At 40.4% G+C, this 27,058-nt stretch overlaps 1 protein-coding gene across 3 annotated transcripts in view; it reads left to right on the top strand.

Annotated features, from left to right (window-relative positions):
- Positions 1 to 27,058, top strand: part of TRHDE (thyrotropin releasing hormone degrading enzyme) — a 312,690-nt gene that overhangs the window by 4,490 nt on the left and 281,142 nt on the right. For all 3 annotated transcript variants that reach the window (XM_039520544.1, XM_039520543.1, XM_039520542.1), the window contains exon 2: positions 3,767 to 4,040. In XM_039520544.1, the coding sequence (XP_039376478.1) occupies positions 3,767 to 4,040 (274 nt within the window). The remainder of the gene's footprint in view (positions 1 to 3,766; positions 4,041 to 27,058) is intronic.

The raw sequence follows: 27,058 nt of genomic DNA, 5'->3' as shown, positions 1-27,058 counted from the left end.
TATTCAGATCATGAATCACTCTCTACTGTAAATACACTTCATTGACCTAATTATATTGGGCCAGATTCTCAGCTTGTGGAAAGTACTATGATGCGACTGAAGTCAATGAAATGATGATTATTTATAGCAGTTTAGGACCCTGATCACTTGTGTTTGGTTTAATAGAATATGTATTTTAAAACTGTAACCAAAACTTGTTATAATTTCAGGTGTTTAATAGAAATACTGCATTTCTTTTTGAAATGTCACAAGCTTAATGACTCACTGTTATATACACTCTAAACAATGGGGTGTCTGTTCAAAATGTGCCATGCAAAGTAGTAATTTGCTTTTTGATTAATAACCTGCTTTTCAAACAAAATATGTATAGCTGTTTCATAAGTCTAAAAGTTAGACCAATTTCTGCTATAGCATGTGATAACATAGCTTCTCTTAAGTTATGTGGGATCTTGATGTTCCAGTAGACCTTTGCATTAACTTTTTTACATCCTTATATTTGATTGAAAAGTATAGCAACCTCATTGGAGTAGTGGTTGCTGTAAAAGGACTGTAGACATAATTTTTCACTCATGTATGTGAGGGGAATCGCTCTGGTTAACTGTGCGACTTCACAAGCACAACGAGGCTTTTGTAGATGGTTTTACTGTTTTGGTTCCCCCCCCCTTAGATAGAGGAGGAAGTCAGTACACTTACTTTTTGAGTCCACAGATGAAAGCGGTAAATCAGTCAGAAATGTTGGCAGTACTGTGAAAATGTTAACTTTCTCACTGAAGTTATTGTACCTTTAATAAAATGCTAAAATGAAAGTGAAATGATACAAAAATATTTTTGTATCATTTCAATCATGCACTGTAATTTATTGGCAGTATGCAACAAACATTAATGCATAGTTTCTGCAGAATGTTATAACTACTGAGGTGATTATTTAACTTCTGCATAAATGAAATGAAATCAATTCCTTACCACTTTCAGACAAAACAAACACATTGATTCCTCTTTCTTATAGCAACCAAGATGTCAAAATAGACGAGTTGTTGAGGAAACGCATGTCTTTCCTTTAATAGATGAGATGGAATTAAAATACCTGCAAATTACTGTCATGGGGATGCTGAATAGACAAGCTTTCATTCCTGGAAGTATAACTTTTGATGGTGATATTTCTGGGAATTATAAGATAAAAATGTCAGTGTCCAAGGAAGGTATGTAGAGAGAGAGGTGGCAAAACATCCGAGCTATTCTATGATCTCTGTACGCTAGAGAAATTCTGCATGTTTATATCATTTCTTTGTTCTTTAGGAGAAAATGTATACATTGTCTTGTATACATATTCAGTTTAATCTTCAGGGATCAGAGAAATTTCAGCTGTTTTTTTCTAGTATAACATAGGAGTCCAGATACTGTGGTGATGGGCACCTTTTAAATGCATGTATTGTTTTATTATTATTGGTAAAGTTTGGCATATTTACAATAGTGTATTGAATGTAATGAAATATACAGTAATGCACATCTTGCTATTTAAAAAAAAACACGTGATACAGAATTTATCAGTAGTTTTTATTAGACTAAGAGATTTTTCATTCCCTTAAAGATTTAATTGATACACTCTCAACATTCTTTAGATGCTAGTCTGTTGAAACAGTGTTTCCTCATTTAGACATCATCGGAATGAGTGTAAAATTCCCTGAGTTTGCATTTACCCGTGGGTCTGAGCTCATTAAAATTGTTAATTAGAGAAGAAAGTTCATTAGTCCTAGCTTTACTAACAACGAGCTCAAGTCCTGCCTTTCATGTTAACTCAAAGTTCCTTTTGACGTTCTTGGGTATTGTAGGTGTTAAAAGAATTCAGAATCAGGCCCATTTTAAGCAAGTGGACTAAATGAGGCAAAGTCAATTTCTTTATTGGACAAATTCTGCTCTGTTAAGGTGATGTAAATCCAGAGTAATGCAACTGAAGTCAATAGAATTTATCTGGGTTATTATTGGTGTAACTGAGAGAAATACTTAACCCACTATTTGGCTAATTTATGCATAAATCTGGATTTACAAACCCCTCTTTAACAATGAGACGAGAAAGCCACAATACAGTGAACTCCTTCCAAAATATTCAGTAATTTGTAACCAAATAAGACTTTGATTTTTGGATGAAAGACTGATAACAAAAGTCTGACTGACATAAGAGGTGCCAACCTTTTACAAGATTAGCTGTTACGAAAATCGGTCATAATCTCATTGTGAAACATATTTTACATGACTGCATATTTGTTTATTTGAAAAGTAACATATTAAGCTTAATACTATTATGGTAAGAAAAAAGTGTCATAAAATTGCCAGTAACTTAATTCTGTGTTGTTCTTATAAATGCTCTAAACCAAAAGGTGAAAAAGCTCAGTCAGTACATACACACTTTAATTTTTAAGGTACTTATCTTATTTTTGCTCCATCAGAATTACAGAAAATCATGTTGTAGAATACTACTCTATTTTAAGTTGAAAAGATTACAAGGGCTTTCCACTGTCTTTGTTGGATCAAATAGATATCCACCACAAAAAACTCTTACCTTATTGTTAAGATTTCTCAAGGGCATTTCCTATCAACACATTCATTAAAAATCCGGAAAATGACTAGTTAAGGAACTGTTAGCATTCAAACCAGCCACATATGTCCTGTCTTTAAAATCACATAACCAGTCAATATTCATATTACTATTTGACATGCCATGACACCATACTGCCATCCCACTCATAATCCATACATGTAAAATATAAAGCATACCCTGAAAATGTAAACGTAGGTTCTGTTCCTTCAAAGAGACCAACATTGGTGGATTTTTCCCTGAATATAGGTGCAAGGGTCTGTGCACAAGTGTCCCTTTGCAGGATCGGGATCTAAGTCTATACAGTATCAAAGAAAAGACACTTGTATGTGTGGCATTATTAAAATGTATAGGTCTCGTGTACAGCATATTTCAAATGCCTTTTATTCTTTAAGATATTTCTAAGAGATCATCTGTCACCTCTTAAGTTGATTGTTTTTCTTTCATTAAATTTATTGGGAAAAGACTGAAAAGCATCCTTACTTGTAGAGGTTGAATTGCTTGCTTAGGTATGTAAACTTGCAAACCCCACATAAACAGAATGCGTCTGTTTGCACTTCTGTAGTTACAACACTAATAGATTGTTGTGTGATTCAGAGAGCTACATGCAATTAATACACAAATAATCAGCAGTGGAAAATAATGATCCTCTGGGGTCTGCTAAGTGAACATATATTATTATGTCCAAAGAAAGGCAGTTTTCTTATCAGTATACAGTGAGATCCCTGAAGGTCATTAAATCCTAGATTTAACTGAAGACCGTGCTTATTTGTTTTACATTGCAAACCAATATTGATTACATTTTTCATATATTGCTGAACAAAACTCTGGTGGCAGAACACAAAGTAAAAACAGAAGGGACAGTATTTTACTGAATATCAGTGCGATGTCTGTAAAGTTGTTTCTAGCAAATTTGTGTCTCATTATATTACATGGATTGCATTATAGAACATGTGGAGAGAATTTATGCCAAGAACAACTACATCAAAGCAGAGCTATTAGGATTAGAAGTATGTAGTACATGGATTGTGCTTTGCTGCTGCTAAGAGTTTAGTTGTGTTTATTTTGGTAAACTACCATATTCTAGCAATATTATGTAGTATGTCCATGACTCAAGCGCTGCACATAAGAAGTCAGTAATGTCTTTTTTTTTACTTTTTGTTTATGTTCCAGATTTCTTGGTGTTACCCAGTTTTCTCCTACTCATGCCAGAAAAGCCTTTCCTTGCTTTGATGAGCCCATCTACAAGGCCACTTTCAAAATCAGCATCAAGCATCAAGCAACCTATTTATCTTTGTCCAATATGCCAGTGGAAACTTCTGTTTTTGAGGAAGATGGATGGGTTACGGATCACTTTTCGCAGACCCCTCTCATGTCCACGTATTACCTGGCCTGGGCAGTGTGCAACTTTACATACCGGGAGACTACCACTAAGAATGGGGTTGTAGTAAGTATATTTAATGCTACACCTTTGGGTTCTGCATTGTTTTTAGAAAATTCTTGCTTTTTGTAAGGAAACATGATACCAGCAGTGCTTAGAGTACTTGCTTATTTAACACTTATAAAGTTTCTTGTTTATTTCAGAATAATGAGCCTTTGCTCTGTTTTTAGCTTTTCCTGATGTTTTGGCATGTCTGATACATTTCAGAATATGCTACCTCACCAGGACAAGTTTCCTGAGAAGACTTTAAGCCTGTAAGTACATTACTGTATTTAGGCTTAATTTTTTTTCTGAAGTTTTCTTTTTGAACTTTTCTCTGGCCTTTTCAATTTAACAATCATTGAGCAATGAACAGACAGTGTGCAATAATACCGATGTAGTTCCAATGACCATCCTTCAGTACTGATGCATAGTTTGGTATGCTGTTCGCGGGCACAAAGTTGTGGAAATGCACCTTCCTGCTTAGATCTCTTGCTTAGAAGTGTGACTTTTCCTGCACTCCTCACTTGGAGTCTCAGGTTGAAGGAAACAGTTCTGAGAGTTGTGATTTCTGATTATGACACGGTTGCTTGAGCTGCTGCCTTTTTAAAAAAAAAATCCTTTGTCAGTTTTGTTTTTGTTTACAAATATCAAGTACAGCAGAATTGTATCACAAACCAAAATATACATGAGAAATTCTGTCAGCTAAATCGATTTCAAAATACTGTCAATTTAGATTTTCTGTTGGATTTGCAGAAAAATTGTTCACTTTTGCCAAACTAATCTGCATAACAAAAATAGATTCAGCGTTTAAAAAAGAGGGCTAGATTGGGGGGTGAGCGCCACTCACAGTCTATGGGGCTCAGGTCGGGAGGCCCGAGGAAGGGGAGTACTGCCACCCCAAGGATGGCATGGCAGGGGGGACATGGGCCCGCCCAACTCCTCCACATCCCAGCCCAAGGCCCTAACAGTGGCGGAGTGATCCACCACTGGGTTAGTGGGGATCCTCCCGCAACACGCTGACCCTGTATCAGGACAGCTCTAGACCAGACTGTTGCTTGGTTTCCCTGGGCTGCTTCCTGTTCTTCCCCTTGGGTGTACCTGTGTCCAGGGGTCATCCTCAGTCTCCCTGGAATACACTGCCAAGGGTAGCAGCAGCAGTTCCTCAGGTTTGGGAGTGACAGGGCTCTCTGGAAGCTCATGCTGGTCTCTGGGGCAGCAATGGTTCTCCTTGGTGTCCCACTCCAGCAGCAGGGAAGAAGCATGTGTCTCCTTCGGCAGCTCCCTCCTCAATGAGCTGCTCAGCCAGCCTTTTATACTTACCCTTCCTGTTCCGCCCCTCTGCTTCCAGTATGTGGTGCGTGGCCTTCCTGGTTCCACCCACCAGATGGCTTGCGGCATTCCCTCCGTGTCTGCGGGAGGCCATGCCTCCTCGCTACAGTACCCTTGCTGGCAGTCCCAGCAGAGAGGACAAGGACTGAACAGCCAGGTATGCTGAGATACTCTCTCAGCCCAGAGGATGGTTCCACCTGTTCAATGTTTTTTCTCTTGTGCTCATCATTTATACTGCACCCATTTCTGTGGTGCTTCAGAAGTGAGCAGACCTGAGGGACTGATTTACACTGAATAATTCATTAAATAAATTTAGATTCTTTTTCAGCTCAAGTAATATATGAGAGGTTGAGCACCTTCAGTTTATTTTTATTCTTACTTATTGAACGAATGTTTCTGCATTTTTATGGTGTGGAATGATTGCAAATATTTCAGATTTGAGATGTATTATTTCTATGTGATTGCTAAAATAAGCTGTGTTATTGTTTCTATACCCTCAAATTTAAAGAGTGCACAGGCACATCCAGGGTGGATTTAACATTTGTTTTTCCCAAACACTGGCACATGCAAATTTGAAAGTTTCTCTTCACAACAATTTGCCAGTAAAATAGAGTCACTGAAATGTTAATAGAAACTGTGCACAAAAGCGTGACCAAAGCAAATTCACATACAAACATGAATGGATAGTCAAGGAAATTCACCAAGTGCTAGTGTTGAAGCACTTTCCCAATTTAAGGAATCTTGCTTCAACTGGTGCAACTTATGTGGTAGTTTTTCTGTGGATAAATAAAGAACTTCACTCCTCAACTTCACTCCTCAAGTACTGTCAGTCCGACATTTTATTGAACTCAATTTCAATTCAGAAAACGTTTGAAAAAATATTGTGTCTTTTGTGACTTGACAGCTTTCAAATTAATAAGATGCCTCTTCTGTTCTTATGGATCAGTCTTGCTGTACTGAACACTTTCTGGTTAGGATCAAGGGCAATTAAAACTCCCTAAGGAATAAAAGTTACATTAACAGCTGGCTTCATACTAAAAAAGGGATTAAGGATTCGTAGTTGAACCTCCCTCTGAAAGAATGACATTCCAATATCCAAATGCCTTTCAAGCCAGGTCAATGCACATGGCCTGATAATGGATTCCATCACAGGTTTTAATTTAATCTTAAATAGAAATTAACTTTGAGTAGCTAAAATAGCCCATTCCTAAACAATAAAATGAAAATTGTTACTAATTATGAAATGTCACTTATTACATACACACACTCACACATTTAGTCATCGTTATACAGTTCAAAGACTAATATGCATTTGAAAACAAGGAATTAAGGGATGCCAGGCTTTCAGGAGCACAGTTCAGTCCATGTGAGTAATTAGCATAAAAGTTCAGTCCACATGAGGCCTGACCAGAGTCCATTCCAGAGCACATTCTTCAGAAACAAAGTCATCTCTTTGGGTGTTATAAGGCTGTATGATATAGTGATTGCATGCTGTGAGCCTTGCAAGGAAAAATACAGAAATTGTGGAGTTTCTTTTGAACCATAGTGAGGCCCTTTCTCTTCTTCCGCTTCTTCCACTAGAACAGGTGTAGGCAACCTATGGCATGTGTGCTGCCTTCGGCACGTGAGCTGATTTTCAGTGGCACTCACACTGCCCGGGTCCTGGCCACAGTCCGGGGGGGCTCTGCATTTTAATTTAATTTTAAATGAAGCTTCTTAAACATTTTTAAAACCTTATTTACTTTACATACAACAATAGTTTAGTTATATATTATAGACTTATAGAAAGAGACCTTCTCAACACGTTAAAATATATTACTGGCACACGAAACCTTAGATTATAGTGACTAAATGAAGATTCGGCACACCACTTCTGAAAGGTTGCCAACTCCTGCACTAGAACAACCTGTAAACATTACATTCTCCACATACCTTGTTACTGTCTGAATTTTGTTAGATAATTATACACTTCTGGCTGGAAATTAGAATACATTTTCTAGCCATCAGAGCCATGAGGTTCTGGAAAGCCTCCCAATTGGCATTGTGGGAGCAAACAACTTCATTACTTTTAAGAGTGCCGGACAAATTTATGAGTAGGAATGTGTGATGGGATTGCTTGTGAAGATGAGGGAAGGGCTGAGCAGCCCTGAGGGTCCCTTCTGGTTTATGTCTAATGTTCCTAAAAATTTCATGCTTCAAGGTTTTAGCTGGTCAGGAAGGGATCAGAAATGACTAATGCTCTAAGGTGGCACTGACCATTCTTTTTCTCAGGTGTTTGGCTGGCTGAATCTTGCTCACATGCTCAGGGTCTAACTGATGGCCATATGTGGAGTTGGGAAGGAATTTTCCCTCAATTCAGATTTGCAGTGACCATTTTTGCTTTCCTCTGCAGCACAGGATGTGGGTCACTTGCCAGGATCATCTCACTTAATGAGTTCCCTGCCACAGTAGGGGCCTTGGACACTGGTGCACCTCAGTCTCTTCTATTCTCTGCCTGTAACACGCAATAATTTAATCTCCTGAGGACTGTAATACCTTGGTCTAATTTCAGTGTTGGATTTAGTGTGTGGGTGCTGGATGGTGTTGGTGGCTTGTGATACACAGGCCTAGATGATCTAGTGGTCCTTTCTGGCCTTAAACTCTCCAATACTCTAACTATAATTCTCACAATATCAAATATACACCACTTACCATTTTTAAGGGGAAAATCGTGAGGTCTATTCAGGGCCATATTGCACCATCCCTGACATTCCCATAAGACGCTCCCTTATCCTTCGTTTTTGTCTTGACCCATCCCCTCAGTTCCTTGCCACTTCTTTTTCTTCTCTCTCATCCCTGTCATATTCTTTCTTTCTTCTGGCCACCTTCCCACTCCCCTTCACGCTCTCCTGTGCCACCTTCTCCCCAGCCCTCTCTTTTTCTGTTCTTCCTCCTCAGTCAGATAGACATAGAAACACACTCCCTCCTGCATGCCACTCCCCAGTCACACTCCACTGACTTCCTTTCTTACTTCTCTCTGCCAGCTTCTTGCCCTTCACTCCAAGTGGAGGGGATGGGTAATTGTTTACAGACCGGGAGGTATTAGCTGGGGATATGGGTTTCTTTACAGCCGGGAAGGGAAGGTACTGGGATGTTTTTCTTCCACCCTGTTTGCTCATGAAGAGTGGGTGGAGTCAGGGGCGCTGGAACAGGGCAGGCCAGGGGGCCAGGGCCTCATCACTTTTAAAAGTGACCACCAGATCATTTGCTGGCTATAAGGGTGAGCGACAAGGGGAAAGGGGTGAAGAGGAGCGAGCAGAAGGTGGAGCCTCTGGGGAAGAAATGGCCTGGGAGCAGAGCCTCAGAGGGAAGCAGGGGCGGGGCCCTGTGAAGAAAGGGCAGCACAGGGGCTCGGGCTCAGGAGGAAGGGGCAGTGCAAGGGGGCGGAGCTATGGTTCGGGGGCTGGTGGGCCTTCCCTTTTTAAGGAGTTTCCGTCGCCCCTGGGTGGAGTACAGCCTAGTGGCTTACAAGTGCTTGAGTGACTGCTGCTCACAGGGGGACTGGGTATGGAGAGGAGCAGAGTGAGGAAAGAATGCAACTGGAATAGGGGAGAAGGCACTAGATAAATAGGAGCAGCAGTGGGGAAGATAGGGAGAGAGAAGAGCAGTAGGAAGCAGGTGGGGATCTGACTAGTCAGTGAGAGTAGAGAGAAGAATAGCTGTGGGAGTGAGTTCAGCCAGGAGAAAGGAGTATGGCTTTTTTTGTTGTTGCCCCCACTCCCTTTCCACAACTATTCTGTTGTGGATCCTGACTAACAGGTTGGCTGAGGGGACAATATGAGGTGTGAGCAGAGGTGACACATCGTGGGGGCATGCAGGGTCAAGTGCCCCTCCCAGCATGGGGAGGCACCAGATGTCTATGGGCATTGCCATGGCTTTGGGCAGAGAGGTTGCAGTTCTGCACTCTGAAGTAAACTCTGCTGGATTGCTATTTGGCTTCAAGTGTAAAGTATTTCACTGTCCTCTTAGTGACACCAGCTATGGAGCATCAGCAAAGAGCAATTTCACCTGACAGAAAACTGCTATCTAGGTAAGAAAATTTGAGATGAGGCATGCTGAAAACAAATGCTGCCCTGCTCTTGGGTTGTGCTACCACACTGTATTACTGCCACTAGCTATAAAATAAACTATCGGTTAGTCACAGACATTATTTCAGTCATACTGTATTATTCATAAACAACAAATAATGCCACCTTAATAAGGTATCCCGCATATGTCCTGCTTTCCCACGGGTTACTATGTTAGTCATTAGCAGTTAGGAAAAAAACAGTACTCTAAACGGAACCCCATATCTATGGCATCGTAAAATTCAATGTTTAACTTTCCAATGCATATAACAGGAATTCCTTTAGATTTTAAAAATGTTAATATTTTTATATAATAGCAATAATGACCTCAGGGTCAGGCATTTCCTATCAATTAATGACTTGCCATGGTTAAAGGCCTGAGGCTTTGCCTTAGGCCCTCATCTCCAGCTGGCAGTTATTAACGCCCAGAAAATATCCTCTCCATCAGAGACTATTGCTTTGATAATGATAAATAAATAATAGAACAAATGATATTTCATGGGTGAGAAAATCAGTTACAGCAGAGAAATCCAATGGGCTGTCAACAATAGAGCTTGGCCTGAACCAAAACCTCAGATTTACCCCTTCCTTGAATTTTGTTCAGTTCTTGACCTGAACTTTACCTCTTAGGCCCATATTTAAACAAAAAATAAACTTTTGTTAGCTCATCCCTAACCAGTGGGAGGCCACATGTGTATCAGATAAACATATAAGTAGGGCCCTTCCAAATTCACAGCCATGAAAAATGTGTCACGTACTGTGAAATCTGGTTTCCCCCCGTAAAATCTCGTCTCTTGTGTACTTTTACCCTATACTATACAGATTTCACAGAGGAGACCAGCGTTTCTCAAATTGGGGCTCCTGATGCAAAAGGGAGATGCGGGGGTGTGTGTCACAAGGTTATTTTAAGCGGGTCACAGTATTGCCACCCTTACTTCTGCACTGCTGCCTTCAGAGCTGGGCGGCTGGAGGGTGGTGGCTGCTGACTGACAGCCCAGCTCTGCAAGCAGCAGCACAGAAATAAGGGTGGCAATATTATCCTATGCCATCCTTACTTCTGTGCTGCTGCTGGCAGTGGCTCTGCCTTCAGAGCTGGGCTCCCAGCCAGCAGCCGCTGTTCTCCAGCTGCTCAGCTCTGAAGGCAGTCCACCATCAGCAGTGGTGCAGAAGTAAGGGTAGCAGTACCACACCCCCTCTACAATAACTTTGCGACCCTTTTTGGGTCATGACCCCTACAATTACAACACTGTGTAATTTTAAATAGCTAAAATCATGACATTTACAATTTTAAAAATCCCATGACTGTGAAATTGATCTAAATGGACCATAAATTTGGTAGGGCCCTACATACAAGCCAGGTATCTCTGTAAAGTACCAGATTGAGTTCTGAAAGTTGATAGCCTTGTAGATTTTAAATCCTAATCTTCCCATGTACTAGGGCACTAATAGACCTGTGGTAGTATATTTGTTTATTCATTGGTCTTCAAAAAATGTTTTTTTCCCAAAAGTCTTTCATTAGAAACCAAAAATTTTATAAGCACTGTGCTTAATAAACTTTTGTAAGCATGGCACTTATAAAGTAATATTGAACTAAAAATATACACACATAGGTCCTTGTGTCTTTTTACTGATTAATACTGAGTGACTGTAAAACAACAATAAAAAGGGACTGATGCTGCATACACTTTTTGCCAGGTGTAGTACTTACTTCCGTAAGTAGTTCTGTTAACTTAAATGGGATAGAGCCCTAAGACATTAACACAAGGAATTGTAATCCTAGAAACTTTACCACATCCAACTTTGTCCACTGTTTTATTTCATGCAGGTATATTGAAAAAAGACTGTTAGGACATTAATTTTTAAATAAGAAATGGGCTAAAAAAATTCCCAAGCCATGAACAAACAGAAACGTCTGATCAGCACCCATGTTAAACTGAATATGCAAGGGCACCCTTTAAAAAAACATAAATTGCAAACTTGTAATCTATTGTTATTGATCTCTGCTTGAATTTGCAAGTTGAATGCACCAGGAAAATACTGTACACGTATAGTGCTTACTCTTTTAAAAAATCTCCTGGGTCAGCAATTGTGGCACATGCAGTATTTAAATGTGAAATTTATTTTATTAACATAAATTCTCTGCTGCTTTCTGAAATGAATGTCATTGAATAGAAAGACTTATGAAAAGGAAACTGTGAACTGCCTTTTTTTTTTTTGGCAGCCAAGACCAGTTGCTCTGTGGGATACATAAGGTATGTTGCATTAAATCCTGTAGCCATGCAAACAGTAGCAAGAAAAGTATGTGACAAACACAGATCAGCTTCCCATTTCAGGGTAGACTGTATCTTTACAACTGGCCCTTAATAAGGGGTGGCATGTGGCACACCACCACCAGGAGCAGACCAGAGAATGGATTGAAACTCACCCACAATTCCTTCCCTATTTCCCCCTTCCTCTGTGGAGAGTGGAGTAAATTATTTCACCTCACTTAATGGGCCAGTTTACTCCCCTCTGTGTACCTGGCCATCTACTCTGGCTGGTAAGTAGTGGGGGCGGAGCCAGGGCACCTTCCATTTCCCACCTTCTCCCTGTCTATTTACTCACAAAGTGTAGAAAAGAGTCTCTGTTTTCTCCAGCTCTGGAGTCACAATCTGAGGAGGGGAGCAAGTGGGGGGCCTTATTCTCTGTTGTTCCACTGTGAAGCTGAATAAAGACTGTGACTGCAGCTAGGCAAAATTTTTCAACTGAACCAGTATTTGGTGAAAAACGCAGATTCAGTCACACTGAAATAGTTCATGAATTCACGTCAATTTAATTGAATTGTTTTGTTCAGAAAAAAATTCAGAAAATAATTAAATGCTTTGTTTCAACATTTCCAAAATGCTGAAAACAGTTTCAAATTTTTTCTTTGAAATTTCTTTTTGTTTAGAAATGTCCTTTTATTAAAAAAAAATTAAGACATTAAAAAAGCTCAAAATCAAAACGAAATGTTTTATTTCAAGTCCAATACAATGTTTATTGAACCCAAAAGGATTTTTTTCTACTTTTCAGTTTGCTGAAAATTTGAAAAAAATTGGTTTTGGGTTCAAACTGGAATTTTTTTTGTCTTGATTTTTTTTCCCCCTCAGAACTGACAGCAAACTGAAAAAAATCTATGATTTGCTCAGGCCCAGCTGTGAAAATATAGCTCTCAGTAAAATGCAAGCATTCTGGCTGTGGGTGTATCATACTATGCCTTTTCTATACAGTGTCCCTTTATGCTTCCTTAGTTCTTTTAAATTCTACTGAACTACCAAATTATTTGACATCACTCACTTATTATCTAAGGTCTCGATCCAGCTCCCACTGTAGTAACCTGAGTTTTGCTGTTGACATCAGTCAGAAATGGGTCAGGCTTTTAGCTAGATACACTACTTTAAAGGTTTCTGTATGAGCCAAACTCTTCCTTTAAAAGCAAAAGTGAAGCAAAACGTAATCTTTAGGAAAGATCTCACCCCAGGACAACATGAAGGTGAGCATATTCCTGCACCAGCATGAACATCTGTCTGTCAAACCAACGTTATCCTGTGCACCTACAGCAACTTCATGGAATTGCTCAGGCAGGTGTCTTAGCTGACAACTATTTGAGTGACAGATACAGTATTTGTGAGGCAGGAGAGTGATGCGTGCTTTTATTTATTTATAAAGCAGTCTCTCCTCCAAAGTTTCAGTACATTTTAAATCATACTTTTCATACAGGAATTGAGTGTACAGTATTTGTTTTTTGTAGCATGGCGTCAATGGTCCCTGGAGTTAGGGATGCATAATTGTTTACATTCTAACGCCTTTTGAGCACTCGGGTTTCTGAAACAATCACTGTTCGGTCTAAATTCTAAGCTTGACTTCTGTCCAACGTGATTTTTTTTAAAGCTGTCTAGTTATTTTTGAGTACAAGTAGGATGAATGTGTACATTTTCCTCTGAAGCTGTGCTTGGAAAGATTCTGCATTCAGTGGAAACATGCCTCTTTACACCAGCTGAGGAGCGTCTCCATTTTTATTATATATTTTATTTTATTGTTACAGATGCAACAGAATAGCTTTTGTAAACTCTGTGGTAAAATTCATCCACCTGGGAGGGCATCACAATGTAGCTACCTGTTTGCAGATCTTTATGTGCAGTCAGGCTGGCACAGCTTTTAATGAGTTCTTTCCTATCATAGCTGTACATTTCCAAAGTGCAGGGACAGTTGGTGGAATGGTTTGCAGATTCTCCCGGCCAGTGTAACTTAACCCTATATCTGAGGCTACACTTAAGTATGTTTTATTTACTCAGTGTAAACACTATGCAGCTGTGGAGAGAGAATGAGGGGAAAGGTGGCTCTGAGGTCTGTTTCAGTCTCTGGTGTAACAACAACTGAAGCCTCTGATGATCTGACAGAGTGCCATGCACTCTGCCCATCCCCTCACATCCATGGCATACCCCCTACACACAAGGTGGGGACAGGTGGTATAGAACTGGCTATACTGGCTTTGGTCCACCCAAGGAAAGGATTCTCCTGTGTCAGGGGGATTCCTAAGCTGCTCCTTTTAGGGTAGCTTTCTGGCTCCTTTGTGTTGCTGAGAAAGCAGCCAGAGCTGAGAATTGAGCCTGTTGTGTTCTTACTTGGAGCAGCATTATCTGAAGCAGGTTATGTTTCTGCTGAAAGACAAGGGGTTTAAAGTGTAACAAAAAAAGTTATCCCACCATGGATTATCCTGAAAAATATTTGTCAACAAGTTATATATTGTAACTAATGTCAGATATTATTTCGTTTCTGGGTTGGAGACTTATTCAAATCATGTAGAGATTAGTTTAGATGAGGAGGATCTGTGTAACCTTTAACTTTACAGAGCTATAGTGTCACATTCATAAATCCTAGCCTCATGCCACAGAAAGTAGTAAATCCCATATTTTTAATAAATGAGCAGGTAGGGTAATAGATATATACTGATCACTCCAAATACCACTGAAACCTGGCACAAGGTTTTAAGACGGCAGTTCTTTCACAGCATTCAGCAGTGCTGTTTAGCAGTTTAGGACAGGATGTTAAGAATAATACCATATTCATTTGAAACTGCTCAGGGGATCTAGAAGGCAGAATGTAATTACCTAGATTGACATTTGGCTGGGACACCTCTGTAATCCTCTTCTTTTACAAAAAGTGCTGGGTAGTTTTAATGGCCATAACTGGGTGAAACCTCAGTTTGAGTTCTTATTCCAAAGATGGAAGCAACTGAATTAATACATGATGGGCATTCTCTCAAAGGACAGAGTTCCACCTATTGAATTATTAGCCCCACTTTCAGCACCATAGATATGCTCCTTGGAGGTCTCCCATCTGTTCATTCATATACCTACTCAACTACGTAGAGCTAACTGGATCACAGCACGTGGTTGAACAGCAGCAGATCATGTCTTACTACATTTGTACTGAGGAGTGTTTCTACACACTTTAAATTTTATAGTGCTCTGGGGTGGATTGATAGTTTCCCTTTAAATACCAAGAACAAATGGGAGCCAGTTTTATGTCTTTCAGAAAGTTGTCAGATTTTTTTTGTTTAACCCAAGTAATTGATATACAGTTATACAGTATCTAAATCAGATACCCAAATTAGTAATATTAATGCAAACTAAAGTGCATTGGTTCATTTACAGTAGCATATATAGAATATGTATACTACTAAATGTATATAATTTCTAATCAGCTCTACCTCACAGAAGGTGTAAAGGGCAACATTTCCCATTGAATGTATAAAATAACGTACCCTCCTGAAATGCAGTTTTGCTAAATAATTTTCAGACTATGGAAACTGAATAAGCAATGCCCAAAACTAGGTTTACCCTTTTTGACCAACCTATGTGTTTTTTCCCCCATGCATCCCCATTTGAAATGTGGTAGACATGCAGTTCTGGAGGTAGAAAATGGAATAAACTCAAAGAATATCAGATGAGTGTTTCAGCCCCCCAATAGACTATATTTAAATCACCTTTCAGCAAATCCACCAGTAGACTTTGCCCTTTATTAGAAACACTCCTATGAGCACATGCCCAAGTTGTGTATGCTGAACTCAAGGTTGCATTTATATAAAGGTATGTGTTTGCAAATCCCTGACTTGAATGAGTATTTTGTGTGTGCAGTTCTGGTTCATGCAAAAGTGTGCATATATTGTTGCACGTACATTTTTTTTAAACATTCCTGTTATACTGGTTATTACTGAGAAATGAGGTCTTTGTTTATCTCTCTATATCGATTATATTTTTGGAAGACATAGCAGGTGCTCTTTTGGAACCTCATCCAGAAATAGTTTCTTTTCTCTAGCAGAGATTTAGTTAGAATTCCCAAAGTGGCTGTGTTTTTTAGTATGCTTTATCATGATCTGTTATTTAACCCATGATCTGTGGAGCAGTATTTCATTCTCATGTTGAAAAAAGCCAGGGGTATGGATTGTTTTGCTGAGAACTGGCTAGTATTTATTCTCAGGGATAAGGCAATTGGGCTCAATTGGAATTTTTGGCTGTTATATTTAGTTAATGGGAGCAGAAAATCTAAAATTATATTGTAATCTATGCATTGGGAAACAAATTGGTAACACATATTTTGTAGGTTTTAATGTAAAAAAACATCGTGAGATAGAGTAAACACTACTACATTTTTTACTGGAAAACAGAAAAAAACATCTGTGAGAGCACAGCAAGGGTGTATTGAAATGGTCATGCCAGGGCAGCAGAACAGTTGCTCGTCAGGGAGTACATGATGCATTGGTGTAGAAAAGCAAGTCTGAAATGCAACCAGAGGTCTTGCACATCAACTTGACCCATCCCTAGAGGAGAAATCATTCAACACTATGCATGAACACACCAGGGCACGTGGTCTAGACAATCTTCACAACCTCTGAGGATATGTAGTCCTGTATCAGTGATGTTGTGTCATGATGTAGCCCAACAATATGCATGAGGAAGAGGATGGGGGGCAGACTTTTTAATGAAGAGTAGTGGCCCGGGATTAAGAAGCTGTTGAAAAATCTCAAAACTGATTTTGAAGCTCTTCAATAGGTAGGACTTTCCTTTGACAGCTAGTTAAAGAAGTTGGTGAGGGCCCACTCTCAGAATTACTGGGAAAGAACTTTGTGAAACTCCCACTCGTATATACATGAAAGCTGCTTGAGCAGCAGAAAAAAAACAGAAAGCAAAAATATGTATGGAAATGAAGATTTGTAATTTGCATGGTTACAATAGGGCATATTATAACATTTGTCTTTACTACAAAATACTCCGATGACTCACACAGGGTTGAAGAATGATTATGCTACTGCAAAGTATTGTAAGGAAAAAAGGATTAGTGAATCATAATACAGCTGGTTACATGGAGATGCTAATTGTCATAGTTTTGATATTTATGTGTTGATGGGTAAAAAGACATATAGAGAGCCCTATATTATAGATACATATGTACTGTAATGGTACCAGATATGGGTGAGTGTTAAATTATTCAACCCATCCCCACGTTGAGGTTGCATGATTGATGCTACTTTTTGGCACATATATGCTGAAATCCAGGAAGCAGCCACACTGGGACTTCGCTACAAGAACGATCTGCTGTAAAACATGTTTCTTTTCAGATACAGTGGGTCATATTCTAGCAATGGGCAAACCTACTGAAGTCTCTATGATTGGTTCTGGTAAACAATTCTAAGTTCAAGTGCTAATCCCTACTTTTTGAGCTCCGTCACCACAACTTTGACCCCTCCTTGCTGGTGATTCTTAGACTGATCCTTGGCTCTTTTCCTCTACTAGTACTGTGGCTGCCTCCCAACATCTGGTCTCTTGAACTGCTTCATGCTGATAGAGAGCTATGTGTTGATTACAACTCAAGCCCATTTAAGGGATTGTGATCTCTCTCTCTCTCCCCCCCTTTTCCCATCTCTCAAAGGTACCTCATCCTCCTGTTTAACAATAAACCACCATCAACCATATTCACTAACTCTTTCCAAACACACACCCACCAATTGTGGACAAATTACTTATTTATTAATCCTGATTCTGCTGGCATGGCAGAAAAGTTTAGGACAAGTAGGGGAGTGGCAGCTGAATCTTCTGTTTTGTAATGGGGACTTTTTCAAATAACTTGGCAGGAATCACCAGCTTTGCTTGAGCTGGCCTGGCCAGTCAGTAGGTGATATTTAGGAGAGGCTCAAGGCCAGCCATCGCTACCATGGTAATATTGAAAATGAATCTCAGACAATTTCAGTATGTGGGCACAAGATCGTGAGTTAAGACTATAAAGGCAGCTGTGAACAGACTGTTAGTTAAGGGACATAGAATCCAAGTCACTGCTGTGTAAGCAGGTTCAAATCTATTAACTTCAGTGTTTCTGAGCCAACTTCTTCCATTGACAGATGTGACCCACATTATCAATCCTATATATACATGTTTTAGTCAGTATAACCTAACTATTATTTAGGGCTCATTCTTGCAGTCTTTACTCAAGCAGAATTCCCACCGAGTGTAAAATTGCATAATAAAAATATTAAGCAATTAAGAAAAAGTTTCGTTTGGATATTATTTGAATGTTTAATTACTTTAAAACTATTTTAGGAGGAGGGTAGGATAGAAATGATGGTTTCTTTAAAACCTCCAACCTATTATAAAAATATGCAATACATATTTGGAGTTTTCTGGCCTAAATTTTCGTGCCCAAATTTAAATTCCTTAAAGGGTTCTCATTTTCATAAATGCCCTCTGAAAGTCAGACCTCTTGAAGATGTCCCAACTGGGTCACCCAAAACCACTAATTGCTTTTGAAAATGTAGGCCTCTGATTTTATTTTCATTGTTCTAAAAATCTTGAGATGCTTGGGCCAGATGGGCCAGTCTGGCTGGGTCTGAGCCGAGACTTGTGTATCATTTAATTACACTGCTCTATAGCCAAAATGCTTCTGAAATAAATGTAGTCAAACTTTACTAATTCTGGGTCACTGAGAATGAAAATGATGCTTAAAATTGTTGATTGGCTCTAGTTTTCAAGTTATGCTATTGGGTCAGTATATACGACCCTTGACTTGGGAATAGCGGAGGATAAGTGAGTTATAAAGGGAAGGGATCTCAATTTAAACCAGAAATGACTAAAATACATCTTTGACTGGATCTATGAATAAATCTATGACTGGGTTTGGATAGTACTTGCTTTTTAGGCAAAACAATGAATGATGCAATCTGAAGCTGGTATTGCGTCATACATGATATGAATTGCATCATGTTATTCCTAGAAGTCATGGATGATGCAATCATAACGAAGCTTACATCACTCTGCTGAACAAATTGCCCTATATCAGCTCTAGAAATCATACAGTGTCGTGCTCTCTTATTTGTCAGTGTTTGATTTTGCAAAGGGCACATTTCTGTTTAGCCAAAGTGAGCAGAGATGCCTCGTACTTGTGTGAACAGTGCAGATAACTTCTGCTATGTTTGTGGTGAAGTGACTTTTGCACCCCAAAAGCGCAGTATAACCACTATGGTTAAGAAAGCCTATCACCTTTATTTTGGCTGCAAAATTGGAGATCAGGACAAGAGGTGGGCCCCACACATATGCTGCAACACTTGTGGAACAAATCTTCGCCAGTGGTTGAACAGGAAAAGGAAATCTATGCCTTTTGCAGTGCCAATGATTTGGAGAGCAGGGCCGCCCAGAGGGGGCGGCAACTGGGGCAATTTTCCCCGGGCCCCGGGCTCCGCAGGGGCCCCCAAGAGAACAGCTGAGGCTCCCGCCTCCGCCCCTCTCCTGGAGCCTTAGCGCGTCAAGCGGCGTCCTCAGACAGCGCCGCAGCGTGTCTCTGGCGGGGCCCTGCCCCGCTCAGAGCCGCGTGGTGAGGGGGGCGGGGCTGCGAGCTGCAGGCTGAGCTCAGCTCCCTCCGCTCGGTGTGGAGCTCCCAGCCCCCCCCCCCGCCCCTCGCGGCTCTGAGCGGGGCGGAGCTCGGGCCCCGCCGGAGACACACTGCACTGCTGTTCAGCGACGCGCTGAGGCTCCGGGTGAGGAGGGAACCGGGGGTAAGAGGCTGCGGCCAGGGGGTTGGCCAAGGGGCAGGGAGTCCCGGGGACAGTCAGGGCACAGGGAGGGGGCGGAGGTTGGGGGGGCGGTCAGGGGGCAGGGAATGGGGGCGTTGGATTGTGGGCGTTCTAGGGGTTGGCTAGGGGTTGGGGCAGACAGGGAGCAGGGGTGGGGTCGCAGGGTGGTGGTTGGGGGGGTGGGGTCTCTGGGGGACGGTGAGGGGACAAGGAGCAGGATGGGTCGGGGATTCTGAGAGGGGCAGTCGGGGGCAGGAAGTGGGTGGAGGTAGGATAGGGGGCAGGGCCAGGCTGTTTGGGAGGCACAGCCTTCCCTACCCTAAAGCTCATTCAGCAGTTTGAGGCTTGCAGGAGAGCCAAGCTGTTAGCTTTTCCATTAGGGCTACCATCCCTTTCACTTCTCAAATGCCAAATTATAGTCTACATTTAATTTCAGTGCCATAGGGAGATTCATGTCAGGGGAGGGTAGCTTCATTTAAAATTAGCCACTAGGGGAGGGATCACATGAGAAGAGCAATATCCTTCCCAACCCTACCAAGGGAGACCCCCACTCCCCTGCATTCCCTGAGGCTCCAGAGGGGTTAATTCAGTGGTTCTCAAACTTTTGTCCTGGTGACCCTTTCACATAGGAAACCTCTGAATGCGACCCCCCCTTGTAAATTGAAAACACTTTTTTATATATTTAACACTATTATAAATGCTGGAGGCAAAGTGGGGTTTGAGGTGGAGGCTGACAGCTCACGACCCCCAGTAATAACCTCGTGACCCCCTGAGGGGTCCTGACCTCCAGTTTGAGAACCCCTGGATTAATTTAATTTTAGCACCCTGTGTCCATTCACATGCATGTGCTATTTTGAGCATTTCAGTTTTGACAACATAGGCTCATCCCAGATTCTGGAACAAGCTCAAATGCTCAGTTTGTGGAGTATGTACATAAGCTATGCTAAAGACAAACCCACAGTAACCGTCTCCAGTTTGTGAGGGACCACATGGAGCCAGTCTCTAGGAAACAGGTAAATGCATGGAGGTTAAGTCCATTAATGGCTATTAGCCAGGATGGGTAAGGAATGGTGTCCCTAGCCTCTGTTTCTCAGAGAGTGGAGATGGATGGCAGGAGCGAGATCACTTGATCATTACCTGATAGGTTCACTCCCTCTGGGGCACTTGGCATTGGCCATTGTCAGTAGACAGGATACTGGGCAGGATGGCCTTTGGTTTGACCCAGTATGGCTGTTCTTATTTTCTAACCTAAATGAACCCAAAGTTATGGAGACAGATATGAGTCAAGGAAGCCAGCAGAGTATCAGAAACCTGGAAAAATCTCTGCCTGGATGGGCCTCAGGCGTTTGGTTACAAACTGAGGTGGTTCAAAAGTTTTGGAATTTTTTTTAAAGCAGAATTTTTTTATTGTTTATTTAAACAATCAAACACAGCAAGCAGCAGATATTTGGCCACACACTTCTGAAACCTCAAGCCATGATCAGGTTTTGGCAGACTAATTTCAGCTTTTCAATTAAAAAAAACAACAAATTTTGAAGGAAAGCAGACATTGTCCGTTATTTTTTTCTGCTTTTTAAAAACCCCTAGTTTTCGATCCAGAAAAAATTTTGATGGAAAATATTTGTCCAACCCTTTTAATGAGCTTTAGTGCCTTTTAGCACTAGCTGATTCTGAGAACCAGTGATACCTTGTAAAGAAGTTTTCTCAAAACTGGGCTTGTGCCGAAATGCGGAAGGTTAATTTTCCCAGGGGCGCCCGTGGGGGGGAGCAAGTGGGGCAATTTGCCGTGGGCCCCAAAAGGGCCCTCAGGAGAATATAGTATTGCAATTTTTTTATAGAAGGGGCCCTCAAAATTTCTTTGCCCCAGGCCCCCTGAATTCTCTGGGCGGCCCTGTTGGAGAGAGCCAACAGATCATACCAGCAATTGTTACTTCTGCATGGTGCCTCCAGTTGGGAAAGGTGTGTCAAAGAAGAAAAAGTGGACTGTGCATTATCCAAACATTCCATCAGCTATACGCCCAGTACCCCACGGAGAAGGACTGCCGGTTCCTGATGCACCAGAATCATTCTCACTTGAGTCAGATGAGGAAGAGGAAGAGGATGAAACTTCTGGTCCTGAACCATCAATGTCACAGGACCCACATTTTCTCCCATCCTCCTCCTCTGAACCACACCTCATAACACAAGGTGAACTGAATGACCTTGTCAGGGATTTGGAACGACCCAAGAGTAAGGCAGAGCTGTTGGGCTCCAGATTACAGCAGTGGAATCTCCTGGCAGGTGATGTTAGGGTTTCCATGTTCTGTGACTGTCAAAAGGATCTTGTCCCATTCTTCTTCATGGACGGTGATCTTGTAGCCTGCAACAACATCGATGGTGTGATGGCAGCCCTCAACATCGTTCACGATCCAGATGAGTGGAGACTGTTCATTGATTCATCGAAGACGAGTCTTAAAGCTGTTTTACTGCATAATGGCAATGTTTTGCCATCAATTCCAGTTGGTCATGCAGTCCATATGAAGGAAACCTATGACAACATGAAACAACTTTTGAGGTGCATAAAGTATGACCAACATCAGTGGCAGCTTTGTGGTGATTTGAAGGTTGTTGCTCTCTTGCTTGGTCTGCAGACTGGATACACAAAGTACAGCTGTTTTCTCTGTGAATGGGATAGTCGTGCAAGAGATTCCCACTACATCAAGAAAGATTGGCCACTCCGACAGTCATTGGAGCCTGGGAGGAAAAGTGTTCAGCATCCACCACTTGTTGAATCAAGGAAGATTTTGTTACCACCCTTACACATCAAGCTGGGTCTGATGAAGAACTTTGTCAAGGCCATTGACAAAACACAAGCAGCTTTCAAGTACCTCCGTGGAAAATTTCCAAGGTTAAGTGAAGCTAAGATAAAGGAAGGTGTCTTTGTTGGTTCTCAGATTCGTGAACTTCTTCGAGATGATGCATTTGACCATGCACTGCGTGGCAAGGAAAAGACGGCATGGAAAGCCTTCCAGTTAGTGGCAATAAATTTTCTCGGAAACAACAAGGCAGACAACTACAGGTTGTTGGTGGAAAACCTCCTCAAGGCATACAAAAGCCTTGGTTGCAACATGTCACTAAAGATACATTTTTTGCACTCTCATCTAGATTTTTTTCCACCGAACTGCGGAGCAGTGAGCGACGAGCACGGCGAGCGATTTCACCAGGACATTGCAACAATGGAGAAACGCTATGAGGGCAAATGGAGCCCATCAATGCTTGCAGACTATTGCTGGACAGTGACAATAGATGCTCCATTTAATGAATACAAGAGACAAGCCAAGAAGCGCCGAGTAGACACTGAATAGGACTAAACTATGTACATAATAGTTTTTTGCCTTTTGTTTCATAATACATTTTATTTATATAACCCTTTTGCTGATTTTTAAAGTGTTACATAAACAGGACAAGTGAAATATTATCATGTAAAGCAACCATAAACACATGAAAAGACCTAAGTTTACAATTTATGATTAAAACTCTACTATCTACACTATATACATAGACATAAAATGTAAAAACTTACATAACTTAGAAACAGTAGCCAATCTGTTGTTTTAATTGTCATATTTGAATTCAGCACATCAAAATATATAATAAATAGCACATTTTATCTCTGAAGCAGATGACTTCTCAAAAATTGTAGACCAGTGTTATACATAGATTGCTGGCAGAATATAACGCAGCACAGACGTAAATTCACTAAATGCTAAGTAAAGAGAAGTGGGCAGTTTTTTTTCTTAAATTTCCTACCTCATTCCTGGTTTGCTGCAGAGGTGCCACAAATTCTATACTGTACAAATAGTTTTAACACAAAACACTAAACAGTGATTTTTGTTTTTGGTGTGGAAAATTCTTTCTATTGTCACATTGGACACTAATTTCATTTCCTTACTACATCCCCAACTACATTCACAGCGAAATCCCATATCTCCTTAACACAAAGGAAATAGGAACCAAAAACAAACAAACAAACAAAAAAAACCAAAACAACAACAACAACAAAAACAAAACCAACCAACCAACTAACCAAACATATAATTGTTGCTTGAAAATTCCATCTAGGCTGGAAATGGAAAGCTATTGCAGAATTTAACCAATCTCTATATCTGGCTAGTGCCAGAAAAATATGCATCACTTATCCAGCCTGTATGGGAACCCAAAAATGAAAAAGTTGGATGTTCAGTACCTTTAACGTATCACCTGAAAGAGACTGACTGGGATTTTGTACCATTTTCTGCTCATCAGCATTCAGCAACATTGCATGAGAGAGGAAAAAATACAGAAACATAAGGAAGAGAGATAAAAGGAGAGCGAGCTGAAAAAAGATAAATGACTGTGCTGTCAGTGCAGTATAATGAAAATGAAATCAGTTGTAGACAATGCCCAATTGCCCAGTGTGGATAGCCCCAGACAGTGTTTTCAATAAAAACATATTTCTTATTTCCTTTCTTTACTAATGTAAAGATAAATGATTTTGTTGTAAGTGTACTGCAATGGAAATACCAGCCCGGATCCCGCAAATTCTTAAGTGTGTCTGTAACTTTACTCATGTGAAGAGCCCCAATGACTTTGATGGCTTTGTCTACAATGGAAAAAAATGACTGTTAGACAATGTGCTAACTAATATTTTCTACTTACGTAGAAAGTAGTTGTGCCTTTAGTGTGGACCAATTCAGTCATATTGAAACATGTTAGCTGCTCACAGCTACCCAGGCAAACATGTCTTAAGATGGAAACTTTAAAAGTGATACAGTTTCTGATTTTCTAACGAGGGGTCAACTTGGGGTAGCCATGACCTACTGACATGTTTTAAAATGGAACTCTTTGTCCTCACTGAGGGCAAAATTGTGTTTAGTATCATGTTAGTTACAATGCTTTAGCTAACACATTTTTTAAGACGATGTATTTTCCTAAAATAGGAAGGCCTCGATGGGACTATCCATATGAATAAAGTTACATATGTGCTTAAGTATCAGAGGGGTAGCCGTGTTAGTCTGGATCTGTAAAAGCAACAAAGAATCCTGTGGCACCTTATAGACTAACAGACGTTCTGCAGCATGAGCTTTCGTGGGTGAATACTCACTTCTTCAGATGCAAGTGGTGGAAATTCCCAGGGGCAGGTTTATATATGCAAGCAAGAAGCAAGCTAGAGATAACGAGGTTAGTTCAATCAGGGAGGATGAGGCCCTGTTCTAGCAGTTGAGGTGTGAAAACCAAGGGAGGAGAAACTGGTTCTGTAATTGGCAAGCCATTCACAGTCTTTGTTTAATCCTGAGCTGATGGTGTCAAATTTGCAGATGAACTGGAGCTCAGCAGTTTCTCTTTGAAGTCTGGTCCTGAAGGTTTTTTGCTGCAGGATGGCCACCTTAAGATCTGCTATTGTGTGGCCAGGGAGGTTGAAGTGTTCTCCTACAGGTTTTTGTATACTGCCATTCCTAATATCTGATTTGTGTCCATTTATCCTTTTCCTTAGAGACTGTCCAGTTTGGCCGATGTACATAGCAGAGGGGCATTGCTGGCATATGATGGCATATATTACATTGGTGGACGTGCAGGTGAATGAACCGGTGATGGTGTGGCTGATCTGGTTAGGTCCTGTGATGGTGTTACTGGTGTAGATATGTGGGCAGAGTTGGCATCGAGGTTTGTTGCATGGGTTGGTTCCTGAGCTATATGTGCTTAAGCGTTTACAGGATCATAAGAAAAATTTAATAGACAATGCACAATTTAAAATCATAGGAAAGGAATTTTTTCTTGAAAATATATCTATCACCAATTACAGCATAGATTACCAAAGCAGAAATAATAAAAATCTAATTTACATTTCACTGAAATTTTCAGTTTTGTTTATAGTCAGGTTCTAATCAGTTTCATATTCAGTTTCTTTTAGCACAGTGCTGTAATGTTTGGGTGTAAAATACAATAGGGAAATGTGTATTTGTTTAAAAATCTATTTGTACTAGAATTAAAAAAAACACAAACAATGACAACAGTAAAAACATACTATTTCTATTGGACTTAGACTTTGTAAAAGTTTGTTTTTAAAAATGTAAATGTTGTATCAGTTTGACCTGACAGTGTCCCTCTAAGGAATTTAGCATTGAACAACAATAAGCTGTTTACAAACCAGTATTTTCTTTCATGTTAACTTCTTAAAGCTGCTGACTTGGTGCAATCAGAGTAGCTATTTGCAATTAAAAATATCCCTGATCACCTAGCTAAACCGTAGCTATGGATGGTATTTTATAATTGCTATGGTGTTGGGCTATTAGCTGTTCACAGTAGCTCAGATACAAGTAGATAAAGCCATCCAGTCACACACTGCAGCTAGAAAGATACACACTTTGGATATATTTCCTTTTTCTTCATCTTGGCTTACTTATATGTGTAAAAATCATTTTTCCTGGCACCTGCGAGTGTACAGGGGGCTTCTGTATCAGAACACCTGTACTTTTCAGGACCAGTTTTAAATGTAGAAAAGTACTAGGAGTGTTGTCAATTTTTAATATACTCCAGCCCTTCTGTAGTTTTAATTTTCTGTTTGCTACCTCCATTCTGTGTCTCTGAGCTGTGGGAGAAGAAGTGAATGATGGGTAACATAACTTTCATTTGCTATGATCATTGCTTTTAAGATGCTTTGATTTAGATATTCAGAAATGGCATCACTTTTAAAATTTCATCTTAGATATATTTGAGTAAGTCTTTTCAAAATAGGTTAATAGTTTTCATAAATGAGGTTCTGTTTGAAGCTCTTTGGCTCAGTATGAACTATGGAAGGCACTATACAAATCTGAAATAGAATTCATTCATTTTCTGGGTCACCCATCTTATTGCACCTTGACTGTCAGTCATCTACAGCTGTGGGAGAGCAAAACCAATCATCTTTAAGCAAAATCATTTCAAAAGCAATAACATGCATTTTTTAAAAGAAACCATGTATTCTTTCTTGGCTTTTTCATCTGTGGTTTTATTTTTAATACTCACTGGGTGTTTCTACCCACTACTACAGGAAAAAAAATGTGTCTTGAAGTCAGAGAAAATCTCAAAATGCTGCCTCCTTTAGTCATACAGAAATCACGTGACACAACTCAGGCAGTTGCTTTGATAGTCTTTCATTTGTGTTAGTGTCTGTAGTGCTTGTTGATATGAGTGGTCTAATTATTCGATCCATTGGTCTGATTCCTGAGTCCCTAATGACATAGGATTTAGTGTTTGTGTCATAAAATACCTGCTCTACTCAGTGTATGAGAACATTTCAATTTTTACAAGCTCAGAAGGCCTGCTGCTAAGCTTGGTACACCATTTGTATTTGATATCTTCCTAGAGCCTTAAGAAAGCCTACTACTTTAGGGTAGTAGTCTCACAAACACAGCCTCAATTTCAACCATAATAACAAAGCAGACATCAGCATTGTATATATATATAAAGCTTTCCAGAGTCACTCCTGTGGGTCCTGCTCATACATACTTTGCAGAATCATCAGGTGG

This window comes from Mauremys reevesii, linkage group 1, assembly GCF_016161935.1.
Source record: "Mauremys reevesii isolate NIE-2019 linkage group 1, ASM1616193v1, whole genome shotgun sequence".
NCBI classification, from domain to species: Eukaryota; Metazoa; Chordata; order Testudines; family Geoemydidae; genus Mauremys; species Mauremys reevesii.
The sequence above is the reverse complement of the archived record's forward strand: the minus strand, read 5'-3'. Positions and strand labels throughout refer to the sequence as shown.